The sequence below is a fragment of the Engraulis encrasicolus genome, chromosome 8, assembly GCF_034702125.1.
Source record: "Engraulis encrasicolus isolate BLACKSEA-1 chromosome 8, IST_EnEncr_1.0, whole genome shotgun sequence".
Classification (NCBI taxonomy): domain Eukaryota; kingdom Metazoa; phylum Chordata; class Actinopteri; order Clupeiformes; family Engraulidae; genus Engraulis; species Engraulis encrasicolus.
In genome coordinates this window covers 44,703,771-44,717,770 of record NC_085864.1, presented here as the reverse complement: position 1 = coordinate 44,717,770, position 14,000 = coordinate 44,703,771, and the positions used below count along the sequence as shown (strand labels likewise).

General features: G+C 45.2%; 1 protein-coding gene across 1 annotated transcript; it reads left to right on the top strand.

Moving 5' to 3' along the window:
* The first annotated feature begins 1,206 nt into the window (after positions 1 to 1,206).
* Positions 1,207 to 13,656, top strand: si:dkey-118k5.3 (NLR family CARD domain-containing protein 3). The gene is made up of 9 exons (XM_063204503.1): positions 1,207 to 1,393; positions 6,559 to 7,923; positions 8,155 to 8,755; positions 9,033 to 9,521; positions 10,504 to 10,590; positions 11,236 to 11,319; positions 11,958 to 12,041; positions 12,833 to 12,916; positions 13,017 to 13,656. Exons 2-9 carry the CDS (start codon positions 6,600 to 6,602, stop codon positions 13,108 to 13,110), a joined length of 2,847 nt encoding a protein of 948 aa, XP_063060573.1. The 5' UTR covers positions 1,207 to 1,393; positions 6,559 to 6,599; the 3' UTR covers positions 13,111 to 13,656.
* Positions 13,657 to 14,000: the final 344 nt, after the last annotated feature.

Sequence of the window (14,000 nt, the reverse complement as noted above, 5' to 3'; positions counted from 1 at the left end):
AGGCAGGATTCACTTTCACTGTCCAGTCTGCTCCTACAGTTATACACAGGACTGTTAATTAACTTTTTTCTCCACCAGCCAAAATGGCAAGAATTTTACTATTAAAGCACACACTTAATAATGACTCAAAGTGGCTAGTAAGTTGGTCTTTTCTACATATGCCTTTGGTCATAACATATCGTACGGGCTTGAGACAGCCCGCTCGACTAGAACTAGAGCTCAGGGTAAAGCATCCGTGACCTGACATTAGTCATCATGTTCTCAACGAAGTGGGTGGCTCTCAGCAGGCATCTGAAATCTAGTCGAGCGGGCTGTCTCAAGCCCGTACGATATGTTATGACCAAAGGCCATGATAGCACACCAACGATAAATTGAGAATAAAATACGGTAGTCTTGGCATATCAGTCATCTAGCTCTAAACACTGACGTTTGCCGAATGTCCAAAAAGGATTAGCTGCCATCTATGCTAGCAAGGGTCGCTAGCTTGTCCTCCAAACCAATTAAAAGCTATGACATGACATAACATGAATTCATACATACTGAAACGCCTGTCAAGAGACCTAATGGCACTTAGTCATGAACAAACATCTGAAATACCGTAGGCTAGATGTTAGCTATCTCCAAAGGAAAATTACCTCAAGAAATGTTGCCTCAGCTTGTAGCACAGGTAAACACAACAAAGAACAATGTAAGTGAGTAGGCCTACAGTGTAGCCTAGTTATTAGGCAAAAGTATAACAATCGTTTTACTTACCTCAATGCAAATTTACACAGCACCATATGCTAGTTCAGTTAGTAGATCGAGTCCAGGTTCGTTACTAGACTACTGTACTGTCCCGCCGAAAAGATTCCCAGGATGAAGTCGGTCTCACCTAAATGAGCATGCGTGTCAACCGTCTCCGTAGGGCAGGGCCGCTGTCATCTTTGCCTGGGCCCTAGGTTTTTAAAAAAAGCCCCCCCACCCCAACAAAATATTTTCTGGTAATATTCCAACTTGCCGGGAAAGAACCATAAAGTATCTGTAGCTCCGCCCTCCTGCATCACCGATTTTGTTATTTGGGTGGCATTCCAGTGAAAAGCCAGAATATCTCTGGCATTATTCCCACGTTGCCATTCATTTGCCGGAATCAACTGAAATCGTACATTCCCCAGAGAAATGCCAGAAAGATCCAGAAAGATGCCGGAGGGTTTTGCTATCTGGGAGTAACTCGCTTGTTGGGAAAGTTCCAGAATTTCATCAGACTCGACTCGAGGGTGCGTAAAGAGTTGTTGGTTACATTGTTTTACGCTCACTGCCTCATTTCCTGAAAACTTCTTCAAGTGGATACGAATGGGATGAATCTTTGGGCTGGCTTAACTTTTTAGAAACTACACTCTCATCTCCTCTCCGCCAGGTAAGTTGCTGACCGAATGCACGAATTTCATCTTTGCACGACGGTCAGAATAGCCATATTTACACCGGTAGGCCTACGTGATGTACTTTTGTTTTATTAAATGTGTTTTCTCACACTTTCCTCCACTGCAAGTTGCGCTGTAAATGTACAAGAACCTGTAAGTGAATGGTGGGGAATTCCCAAGGGGCAGCTTGCAATGACTTCATAAGAACCTGGCTGCAACAGGTGCTCTCTGGCTGCAGCTGATGACAAGGTTTTAGCAGTAGCCTATTCAGGCAAGAATCAGAAACTCTCCCGATAAAGTGTTTTTGTGAATTAATTAATTAATTATACTATTATGAAATATAAATAAAATATACTGCAAGTGACTGAGTTGTACGTTGGTATAAAATCTGCTAGAGTAGGCCTACTGTTTTTGGTTATTTATGTAATTAGAACAGATGGATTGGTTGCTTTTTCTGCCAAGAAAAATATTGAAGTAAAACAAAGTATGCCCTGTAGGCTACCCATGTTCCTTCAGCCCACAGACCTGTGGCATACAGATGCCTTCAGGGGTTAAGTGTACCAAACCCATAGATGCAGTTGTGTATTCTGCACCGCCTGATTTTACAGGGATGCAGAGCAGATCATATTGACGCAATCCACGACCACAAGCATGTGCAGCCACCTGTGACTTGATCAGTTGTTGTTCACACTCCCCACAGGCTGCAGTGAATGCAGCACTGAACTTGGAGGGAAAGCACCTTTACTCACTTAGTCATCGAGAGAGAGAGAGAGAGAGAGAGATAGAGAGAGAGATAGAGAGAGAGAGAGAATAACAAAGAAACTTTCACACACACGCACGCACGCACGCACACACACACACACACACACACACACACACACACACACACACACACACACACACACACACACACACACACACACACACAGGTAGTAAGTCACAGACAGGGCAGGCACCGTCAGATACGTTCTATTGGGGTTATTACAAGTAAGAACATCTTTGGCACCATCATGGTGATGGCACTGACACATAGCCGGACAGGCCAATACCTCACTAATACCAGCAGAGGGAGCTAAGGAGGCTATTCCAAGAACAAGTCATAAGTATGCAGTGGTGTAGTCTACTTTTTATGGTGGGTATAGGCCTACTGTATATTTGAGATTTTTTTTGAGGTGGGTATATTGTATATATTTGTGCTATTCAAATCAATGGATCAATCCATTTTTAGTGGGTATACTGACATCCCTGAAATTTAGAAGTGGGTATACTCTGTATACCCGCGTTCTACGTAGACTACACCACTGTAAGTATGGATAAGTTCACCTATCAAAAGTGGTGAACCTGATATCAGACAGTTTGCAGCTGCCATTTAGTTAACATTGTGAGAACTCCAGACTCCTCTATTCACTGCTTTTACCACTACCTCAAGGTTTTTAACCTGGTTTACCTTTGAGCCAGCTTCTTGGAATAACTTACTGGTCGGCTGCATTGTCAATGTGAGGAGTGCTGTATACCGCACAATATGTGACATACAGTATGTGTGAATGTAGTGCAACAAATGTTTCCGCATGTTTTTGTATGGGGAACAGGGCTTGACACTGGCACCTGCCAACCGGCCAAATGCTGGTAAAACTTAGCTGTGGCTAGTAATACTTTCAGTGTCATTAGCCAATTTGGCCAGCAACTTATTCCTCATACACATCACAGTAGACTATATTCTGTGCCTCTTGTGTATCAATTGTTTGTATTTACGTTAAAGAAAAAGCTCAGTAACTCAGTTTCTATTTGCTTGATGTACTTCCATGTAGAAAGCTATACACTTATCTTGCTTTAGCACCTCATTTTCTGCGGTTAGGCGTATGTACACCATGATGATAAAAAAACCAATATAATAGCCAATCTGTGGCTAGTGGAATACCTGAATGGCTAGTGACTTGGGAAAACCTTTAATGTAAACTTTCATGAAAAGATAAAATTTGGCAATAGGCTCCCAGTTTCAATGAGCAGCATAGTTGCAGTACCCTTTTTGACCATTTCCTGCACAGTGTCCCTTTAAATCCTGTGCCTGTCTCTCCATAACCTTTCACCTCATTGACACGCATTGGGTCTTTCTCAAAACCTAGGACAGTGTCCTTCCAAGTGTATCAGCCTAATTAGTCACACCCAGTGATTGGATACTCTTTATTAGTCACACCCAGTGATTGGATGATTCTGTACAGTTCACCAAAGAGTATCCAATCACTGGGCATGACTAATTAGGCTGATATACTTGGAAGGACCCAGTCCTAGGTTTTGAGAAAGGCCCATTACCAAAGGAGTCTGCAGTGAACACTTCCACATTATAGGAAGTGATGGATTGTCTGACGCCGTGATGACACAGGCAAAATAGGCTGCTGACATTGCTGACACAGCAGTGTTTTACACAATTTGCTTCACCAGCCTTCATCAATCCCTGTTGTTAGGCTGTGCCTTTGCCACAAGTGAACATTTTAATGAAACGCATTAATTGCCTCATGGCAATGTCAGAGTTTTTTTACATTCTGAATCTGTATAGTATTACCTCACCTTTCCTTTCAGGTGACTTCTGCTGCAGATCTGTATTTGCCTCTGGTACAGGGACACATACTGTATGAAGAAGATATTGTTATCCTAAATAAACATACATGTTAACTAGAGATGTACAGGATCCAAGATCCGGTTCCGGATCCGGCAGGATAATAGGGTTTTTCAGACTATCCGGATCCGGCAGGATCTTAAGCAGTGGATCCGTTATCCGGCAGTTACGTAAAAATCAGGATCTGGGGCATCTCTACTATTTACGTAGCCTTTTCAGTCAGGCCTCGGCCAGATGACACCGCAACGCGGGTATTTTTGAATCCGAGTTGCAATTAAGTTGCAACCATACAGCATGTTTCAGTATAAAATCAGGTCCTGATGACAACGACAGGCTTGCTTCAGAATACACATTTCTTTATGTGAAGTTGTTGAGAACAGAGAATTCGCTAATGGCCGTGATCGCCCATACTCTTATCATGCAAATGACCTGTCACGCAGGGACCTTAGACCAGTCTAGTGCCAGAAAGTTTAAAAAAAATTTAACAGACCCAGCAAATTTTGTTTTAGATCTACAGACACATGCCATGGCTTGTTTAAAGGCTGAAGATCTTAGCTTTTTATTACTAAAAACGATACATTTCTAGCCTCTCCCATTCCGAAGTTATGTCCATTTTAAGCGATGGACAGTTTTTTAAAAAATAGCGTCATTTCCCCCCTTTGTAAAAAGCGAAAGACGGTTTTATTATGCGCGCGTACATAGAGCAGGTTCAGAATATCAGAATGTGCAAGCTGCATAATTGAACATTACTAGATACCACAGAGACAAGTTAGATACAACAACAGACTGTGCTGAATCATGCTGCTTAGTTGCTCTTACAAGAATAAGCATGCATGCTGCAACTTCTGGAATATTTTGGAAGACATTAGAACAATCACCAGGGAGTTTACAGTCTACATAACTGGTTGGCCCTCACGAAGTTGTAAGTCTGATGTCTTTACTCCTTTCATTAGTTAAGTATGATGTTTTGTATGCAGGAGGAGCATGTCAAGTTACTAAAGGAATTTCTTATCCCAACATGTGTACTAGCATTTGCTGCTAGCCGACTTATTTTCAAAACCGGCATCGCATAGTTGTTATTTTTCATTATGCTAAAGTGAGTGCTACGTGGAAAAATAGGCTACCAACTTTTCGCATGTGGCACCTTGTGTAGCTTGTGGAGTGACTAGAGTTGCGAATCATTGCCATTTAGGCATCTGCGTTCTACACTTTATGCTGTTTTTTATTTTATTTGAGAAGTTTAAACTAAGGTGTTGAATATAGGTGTTGGTATTTCTCCCTCCTCTGGAGGCTGCTGCGCGCTCACCGCTTCTCCTTCTCTTTCTGCCCATTACGCCTGTTTCAACTAATGACATATAAATAATATGCATTGCTGATAACTGTTTGGGTGCGCAGTTAAAAGATAATATGAAGCTTTGCTTCGTGTTAGTCAGGTTTTTTCTTTTGAAGATTTTGAACACGAGTGACCCACACTGGGCAGTTTGAAACGTAAAATATTGACCGTGGTAGAAATGAAAGAGTCTCCACAGTCCACACAAACAGTTGTCTGATGATGCCATTGTGCATGGAATTAATGTTGTGCGCAAAGCCAGTGGTCACTGTGAAGATACCTCACTGTTTTTGGCCATGTGGCTGTGACGCAGATGTAAACAAATCCGTTTCGCCTGGAACAATGGCAACGCAAATGCCTGCGTTACTCGATTTTCGCACTCTGGAACCCATTATTCAAAAAACTCGTTTTGGGCCACGTTTCTGGTGGGTTTCATATGGTTAGTCCAGGGGAACGTTGTCACTGGCATAGAAAATCATTCCCGTATAGCCAAGCCCTCAGTCTTTCACAACCCCAATCGCTGCATGGAGTGAAAGCCCTTTGGAAGCGGCCGTTGAAGGCAGTGTGGCAGTAAGCCAATGAGTCTTAAAAATAGTTTGCGCCAACGTAATAAAAAGGGCCATGTGTGCGAGTTGGCTATGTGTTTCAACCCTTTCGTAGGATCCGGTATCCGGTTCCGGATCCGGCAGGATCTTAAGCAGTGGATCCGGTATCCGGCAGGATCCTAAAATCAGGATCCGGTGCATCTCTAATGTTAACCGTAGCCCCATAATGCACGCCGTACCTCCAGTGGCACGGTGTAATAATGATTGACAAGTTAACTACCATAGTACTACACTACTATGACATAACACGGGGCCTTTAGTAATGCACTACAACTTGGTCATTGCCATTCTGGTAACAACTAATTTATAAAGCTGTGTCTTAACGGGTTAGCCTGCCATTTTTTGATATATTCTCTACCAGACATTTCAGGTGACTTTCAGTGCACATGTAAGTGAGCAGGTGCAAGAGAGCCCCGGATTAATGCTGCAAACTCTTCTGTTGTGTTGTGTGTGTGTTGTATTCTTTACCTGCTGTTTCAGGTGATCTCCTCTGCCGCGTACCGCCCCCCGCAGTAAGCAGATGGTGGTGGGGCCGTTTAGCGAACAGGTGCGGGAGAGCCCCGGATTAACACTGCAAACTCCTCTGTTTGTGTGTGTGTTGTATTCTTTTAGGTGACCTCCTCTGCCGCGTACCGCCCCCCAACAGTAAGCAGATGGCGGTGGGGCCGTTTAGCGAGCAGGTGCGGGAGAGCCGCGTGGAGCTGGTGGAGGCCTGGAGCCGCCACGTGACCTCCCTCCTGGACCTGCTGTACCAGGCGGCCGCGGTCACCGAGGAGGACGTGAGCTTCGTGAGGGGCGGCGGGTCGCTGGGGGAGCGCGACCGCATGCGGAACCTGCTGGACGTGCTGTACGGCCGGGGAGAGGACGCCTGCTGCGCCTTCTTCAAGGTCATGCCACGGGTGGAGCCGCGACCTTCAGGAGCCGAGGAGGAGAGCCTCAGTGGCGCCACTCGGCAGAGCTTGCAGCAGCATCTGCAGAGACATCGAGACGTACTGGGTAAAAAGCACGGCCCAAAGCCCGCTGGTGGTAGCATCAAAGCTAACACTCGGACTCAGACACAGACACAGACACAGACACAGACACAGACTCAGAGCCAGGCTAAAGCTAGATCCTACACTGACATCACAATGTCCATCAGGCAAGGGTGCGAGGTTCATCTTCAGTACCAGCACGAGGCGTCCATTGTCGGGGAACTTTTTCGGGGTCGTGCACAAGAGACACCCCCCGGGCAGGAGCACCAGGAGGAGATATGCGTGTTCAGGGAGATGTACCAGGGACTCTTGTCCATCCCTGGGAATGGGCTGACCTTGTTGTCAGGCGTGGCGGGCAGCGGTAAGACCACCGTGGTCAGGAGGCTGGTCCACGAGTGGTCCACGCAGACGGACTGTGAGAAGATCATCCTGTCCTTGTCGTTCAGAGAACTGAACCTGATCGGCGAGCCGGAATCTCTGCAGGGGCTCCTGGCGATGCATTACAGCCACCTGAAGCCCATCATGGCGGACATCTTGGCCAATAAGCTTGAGCGCATTCTCGTCATCCTCGACGGTCTCGACGAGTTCCGCTCCGCGCTGGACTTCCGTCGTACCCCGAAGTGTTCCGACCCAGAGCGCGCTCAGCCCGTAGGTGCGCTGGTGGTGAACCTGCTCAAGGGGAACCTGTTACCGGGTGCCTCGGTCCTCCTCACCTCGCGGCCCCATGCCGTCTCCAAGGTCCCCCTGGAGCTGGTGAGCGTGTTCTGCAACATGCTGGGCTTCTCTCCCGCTCAACAGCAGGAGTACTTCAGGCACAACTGTGCCAAGGCGCAGGCCGGCACAGAGGTGTGGGATTATGTCTCTACCCACAAGCCCTTGCAACTCATGTGTCACATTCCGGCCTTCTGCTGGATCGTGTCCACAGCGTTGCACGGCGGCAGTCCCGCGCTTACAAAGCACGAGTCCAAGCATGCGACTGTCAGTGGTAACAAAAGCACACCACAAAGTGAGGAGGCGCTGACTGCTGCCGCACATTTGACTGCATCTGAGAGTGAGACGCGGTCTGCTGTTGTACCCAGTGTCACCCTCCCTGCTGCATCTGAAGGAGAGATGCCCAATGCAACACACTCTGCCGTTGAAGCCAGTGCAGCACAGTCTTTTTTTGCATCTGAAAGCAAAGCACTCCCTGCAACAAACACTGTTACTGATCCCGGCGCCGCCCTCCTGAACGGACTAGCCCCAACAACAACAAGGTCCTCCACGCCGACGCGGACGCTGACCATCACAGACATCTACTGCTGCTTCCTCAAGTCCATCCTGGTGTTCCACGGAGGGGAAGGCAGGGAGGAGGACTCCCACTGGCGCCTCCTGCAGGACGCTCCGCTTGTCCTGGGGGAGAGCCGGCCGGTGCTGAGGTCCCTCGGCGCCCTGGCCTTCAGAGGACTCCTGGAGCGGCGGCTGCTGTTCGAGCACTCCGACCTGGCCGCCCTCTCGCTGGACAGCGCGGATCTCTCTCGTCTCTTCCTGGTGGAGATCCTGAAGGAGGACCGGGCCTCGCTCACGCTCCAGCGGACCTTCTACTTCATCCACACCAGTGTGCAGGAGTACCTGGCCGCGCTGTACTTTGTGCTGGATGCTCTCTGCGGTTCGGATCCGTTTGCCGGGGTCCAGCTTCAGTCTAGCAGCTCGGTGAAGCTTCCACTTGGTGTTCTTCACAGGGTGTTGTGTTCGGCCTCCACAAAGCTAGGTGGCGCCAAAGGTCTCCTGAGGAAACATGTGAAGAGGGCTCTGCTGTGGAGTGTGCAGCATCAGTCTGGCCACATGGATTTGTTCTGCAGGTACAACTAATGATATTAAGTACTGTGTTATAGAATATTATCCATATTATCCATTATTATCCATATTTTCCAATTTTGTCACAAAAAAAATCTATTTTTATACATTTTCGTCATATGCACCGTTATGCCTGATGTATGTTTTTGCCTGATGTAAATCCAGTTTACGATTTATATCTATGTGGGATTAAACATAAATAGAGCATTTGTTCCACCAGCATTACTAACACATTTACTACCAATTACTAATCTCAATCCCTCTCTCTCTGGTCTTTATCAGGTTTGTCTGTGGCCTCCTGGTTCCCCGAACACGCTCCATCCTGGACGGCCTCTTCCCCACCTGCAGGAGGACTCCATCTCTCATCTGCACCTCCTCCTCCTCCTCCTCCTCCTCCTCCTCCTCCTCCTCCTCTCCCTCCTCCTCTCACCCTCCCTCGTTCCTCCTGTCTCTCCTCCAATCCCAGCTACGCAGCAGCAGCCTCTGCCCCGAGAGGCAGGTGAACGTCTGCCACTGCCTGTACGAGGCCCAGGACGCTGGGCTGTCCCAGCGGCTGCAGAGCTGGCTGCAGGTCCTGGCTCAGAGGCCTGAATCGGAGGGGGAGCATCCTGCCACCGCCGCGGTGTCTCTGGAGCAGAGGGACTGGAGCGAGCTGGCCTTCCTGCTGCAGCTCTGCCCAGATCTGGACACCCTGAGGCTGGACTGCCAGGGACTGGACGCCCAGGGGCTGCGGAGACTACTGCCCGTGCTGCCCCTCTTCCGCACCCTCAGGTGAGGTCTTTTTTTTTAAATATATTTTTAGGGGCTTTTATGCCTTTATTTTTGGATAGGACAGTGGGAGAGAGAGACGGGGTGGGATCGGGAAATGACCCCGCCCGGACTCGAACCGGGGTCCCCGTGGGCATGCAAGCCCAAATGTGGGGGGGCTTAGCGCGCTGTGCAACGATCGATGCAACGATACAACGATCCTACAGCCGACGATCGAAGCGAATTGTATCGTTTCAGGGGGCCAATCGCTGCCTTAACAAATAGATATGGAATCATACCGTCATGGAGGCAGTGATTTACACCCCTCGTCATATCAGACCCATTGTCAAGGTCCACTGGTCCTCAGTCCTCTCAGCCCAGCAGCACACTGTAAAGAAGAGCCACTCTATGTATGGTCACATCTTTGTAGGACTATCAAGATCCTTTCTTTGACCATTTTTGCCGGTTTTCCCCAATGTTATTGCTTGTGAAGAAGTCTTCTCTTTTCCAAGAGTGCTTCTCTTCACAACAATTACTAACTCCGCTCATTACAATTTCCCTACAACCTGTTGACAATAATGCATTATTCTTTGCTTATAGACTTGTAGAGAGTTACTTGTGCACAATCCCTGGTGCTGAACAAAAAGATTACATATTTTTTGAAAAAAGGTTTGCACACTCCTTTGGATTTTTTTCTTCTTTAAATTATTTTTTCTTCTTTTTATTCATTCATTCAATGGCAATGACGTTTCGACCTCTCGGTCTTCCTCATTATTCTTTGCTTACTCATGGTATTCCTCCACATGTGTGGCATGTTTTTGTCCTCTTTTAGCCCTTTTGGATAAAAACATCTGCTACCGGTAATTGCAATGTAATACAATACTGTGTCATGTAATGACAGGATAGGATACACTCCTCAAGCGTCCCTCTGACATTCTTGGAAAGGAGAATTCACTGGAACTTACATTCCGGAATGTTCTGTTCTGTTCTTTCCACGCTTCTGTAGTCTTGGCCAGAATCCGCTCGGACCAGAAGGAGCCGCTGTGCTGTCCAAGGCACTCAGGAGTCCAGCTTGCCGCATCCAGAAGCTGTGGTGAGTGGCTCTCCCAGCTCAAGTACTTCCAAGCAACAGAGAGTGCGCTGTGCTGTACTTCCAGGAATAAAGTCAAGTCAAGTGTACTTCATTGTGAAAAATGTGTAATATGTAATAGGGTTAGCACAGAAGTTTGAAATTGCCAAAACAAAAACAAATACCTTAACTTATTTTTAAAGATATTTTGGTCTTTTTGACTTAATTTATGATAGGACAGTTAAGGTGGTGACAGGAGGCGAGTGGAAGAGAGAGACGGGGAAAGGCCGGCAAAGGACCCGGGGCGGGAATCGAACCCGGGTCAGCCGCATGGTAGACGAGTGCCCTACCGGTTTGGCCACGACAGGGCCAGACCTTAACTTCTTTTAAGGACGCACACACTGTACTTTTTCAGATCAGTCATTTACCGGAATGTATCATGCAAACAAAATTGTTTTAGCACTATGGCCACGCCGTCATCAGTGTTTAGTGAGTTTATTTTCTCGACGGGTGCCAATAAGTAACTTCATGGAATGAGGCCGCAGTCTCTCAAAGTTTATTGGCTCTGACTGTTAAAACAGCACGAACAGGAGCCTGGCCTGACCTGACCTGTTGCAGTACTGTCTCCTACTAAGCCTGCTCCTGATCTTATTGCACCTTTGTTTACAGGGTCGTAAGGACTGGCCTTGGCTGTGAGGGGGTCAAGGTGCTTACTGAGGCACTGAAAGACAACAGGACGGTTGTTGATCTCAGGTAAAACCATCAGAAAAACTTCATCAGATGCAACGCTAGTACAGTATCATTGTAGTCCAAACCTTAGCCATATGCTGTAGGTGTCCACTGGTCCAAATCAAATTAAACACGTAAAGGATCAGAAGTAGAAGCCAGCAGAAGGTGAATCAATGAACAAAATTCAAGAGACACTGCACACTGCTTACTTTTCTTTATATTATTTCTCGGTTCGATCTGAGAAATAAAGTTAAGAAAAGTAAGCAGTGTGCGGTGTCTCTTGAATTTTGTTCATTGATTCACCTTCTCCTGCCTCACACCTGCACCTGCATTACTGAGGGCTTGTGCACAAGGACTCTCTTGAACTTTGATAGAAGCCAGCAGACTTGTTTAGCAAGTTGCATCACTTGCACTGTATGAAACTAACTCTGTGTATACGTATAGTAGTAGATGGTGAAACAGATCCATAACTGCTTCTCTTACCTTTTTATTATCATCTGGAAAACAACGTTTCACATTGAAAAGCCTGAAGCTACTGAGAGCATAGTGTGCATCTATCTCCACAAATTATCCCAGGCATCAAATATAGTTACAACATGTTTATAACAGAATAAGAAATACTGTACGCTTCAGCAGAAGTGTTGTTTTTGTTGTCTGTACAGGATGGCTATCAACAACATTGGAGTCAAAGGAGCGGGCCATCTCGCAGACATGCTGAAGACTAACTGTACTTTGAAAGACATCAGGTGAGCCAATGGCAGGAGGTCTGTGATTAACCTATTGATGCCTGATGCTGCGTATAGTATACGTTGCATTGACCTTGGCAACAGGACCGACATAGACATGGCATTCAGGGTATATATGAAGAGTTCAGATGCAAAACCCCCTAAGTGCCTTTTCAGAAAATAATCTTAACCCCTTAGCGCAGCGCCTACATTATAACCTTAGGGTCGCCGACATTGTACTCTGTACTGTCTTAGGAATGTTGTTATGATGTGGTTGAGTATTTTCAGCAAATAGTGAATAGGGTCGCCGGCGACCCCATCTGCAGTAAGAGGCTACTTCATTTTTATTCATTAAAAAGCTATCAAAATTGCATATTTTTTTTATTTTATTTATGTAATATAACTATTTATATGTATTATAAAGTACATGAATGTAAACCAAACCAACAACTGGGTTCTCTAAAAATATAGAAGTGCAGGTCTTCAGAAATGGAGTTAGGGGGTTTTGCATCTGAACTCTTCATATATATACATATATATATATACAGTTTATATGTAGTGTATAGTCCACAAAGCCCATAATAATATGTAAACCATAGGTGTTTGCTATGTGTAGTAGCTACTGTAAATAACAGAAAGATATCTTTGGGTTTCTATGTTTCTTTCTGCACTCAGACATTATGGGGTGCTTATTGTATACAACTCATATTTCTGCTATACAATGTGCACATATGCTCTATGAATACATTAACATACTGTATATGTGAAATTCCGAACAAGTTTTAAGGCTATATTCGATTTTTCAAATACAGACTGCGTGACAACCACATAACAGACAAAGGTGGGGACCTTCTCATGGATGCACTGACAGAAAACTCGACTCTTCAGTATATATGGTGAGTGCTGGCCTCGTATGATAATCCAGTCAGTAATGATTCCTTTTTAGTTATTTGTGTGGTATAATTACTGCATATTTTCTTCTTTATTTGGCTGTAGGCTCTTTGACAACAAGTTTACCAAGGATGGTGTGAAGAGACTAAAGGACTTTTCTAAGACCAGAGCTAACCTTGACATTAAAGTGTGCGTCTGAACTAAAATTTTGAAGATTATTATTTACACCATATTTGCAGTATTTGGGGCAAATTTGGGGCAGTATTTTGTTTTACTATTATATTATGTAAATAGTCAGACCAGAATGAACTTGTATGTTGTAATGACCATTGATATCCATTAATCACAATGCCTATTTTTTTTAAACAAGTGTTAACCAGGGATATATGTATACAGTATATGTATAGGAGTCCGAAATCTATTGTATTTCTCAGGTGTAATATCAGGTTTACATTTGCCACAAAAAGTGAAAGAATATGCACATTGTTCTATGTAATCCTGAAAATAGCTTTAATATTAAACCTGCCTGACTGCTGCAATAATGGTTATACATTGTGCCACACCAAAACTATTTAAACATACTCAGTCAGACGACCTCTTTTTTCTCTTCTATAAAGACCTCATTAGAAGTCGCTCAATGACAATCCCTGGATTTTAGATACTACTGTTATGTATTGTGTTATATTTATATTTCATATGTATGATTTTAAATATATATTTTAAGTCTGTTTTACAACTATTAATAACACAAGTGAATAAAAATATGGTAACTTAAAACTCAATTATATAACTATTTATTGGATCTAAACTGATTCTCCTTTATTCCTTCACCCACTTTGTTCCTGAACAATAGAGCTGACCTGTGAGGTCTCATGCCTACAAGTGCTGTTCACCACTGACAGGACAGCATGTGATGGGGGTTGAATGTGCATTTTTGGATGATTGCTGAAACAATTTTGTCTACCTATCTATCTATAGTACTAACCCCTAGTAGCCTATCTATCCTTTTTATTAAAACTATGGTCGCAACACATAATTGCTCATTGTTGGGACAATTTTAAGTTTTCAGATTCTCACTAATTTGGCTCA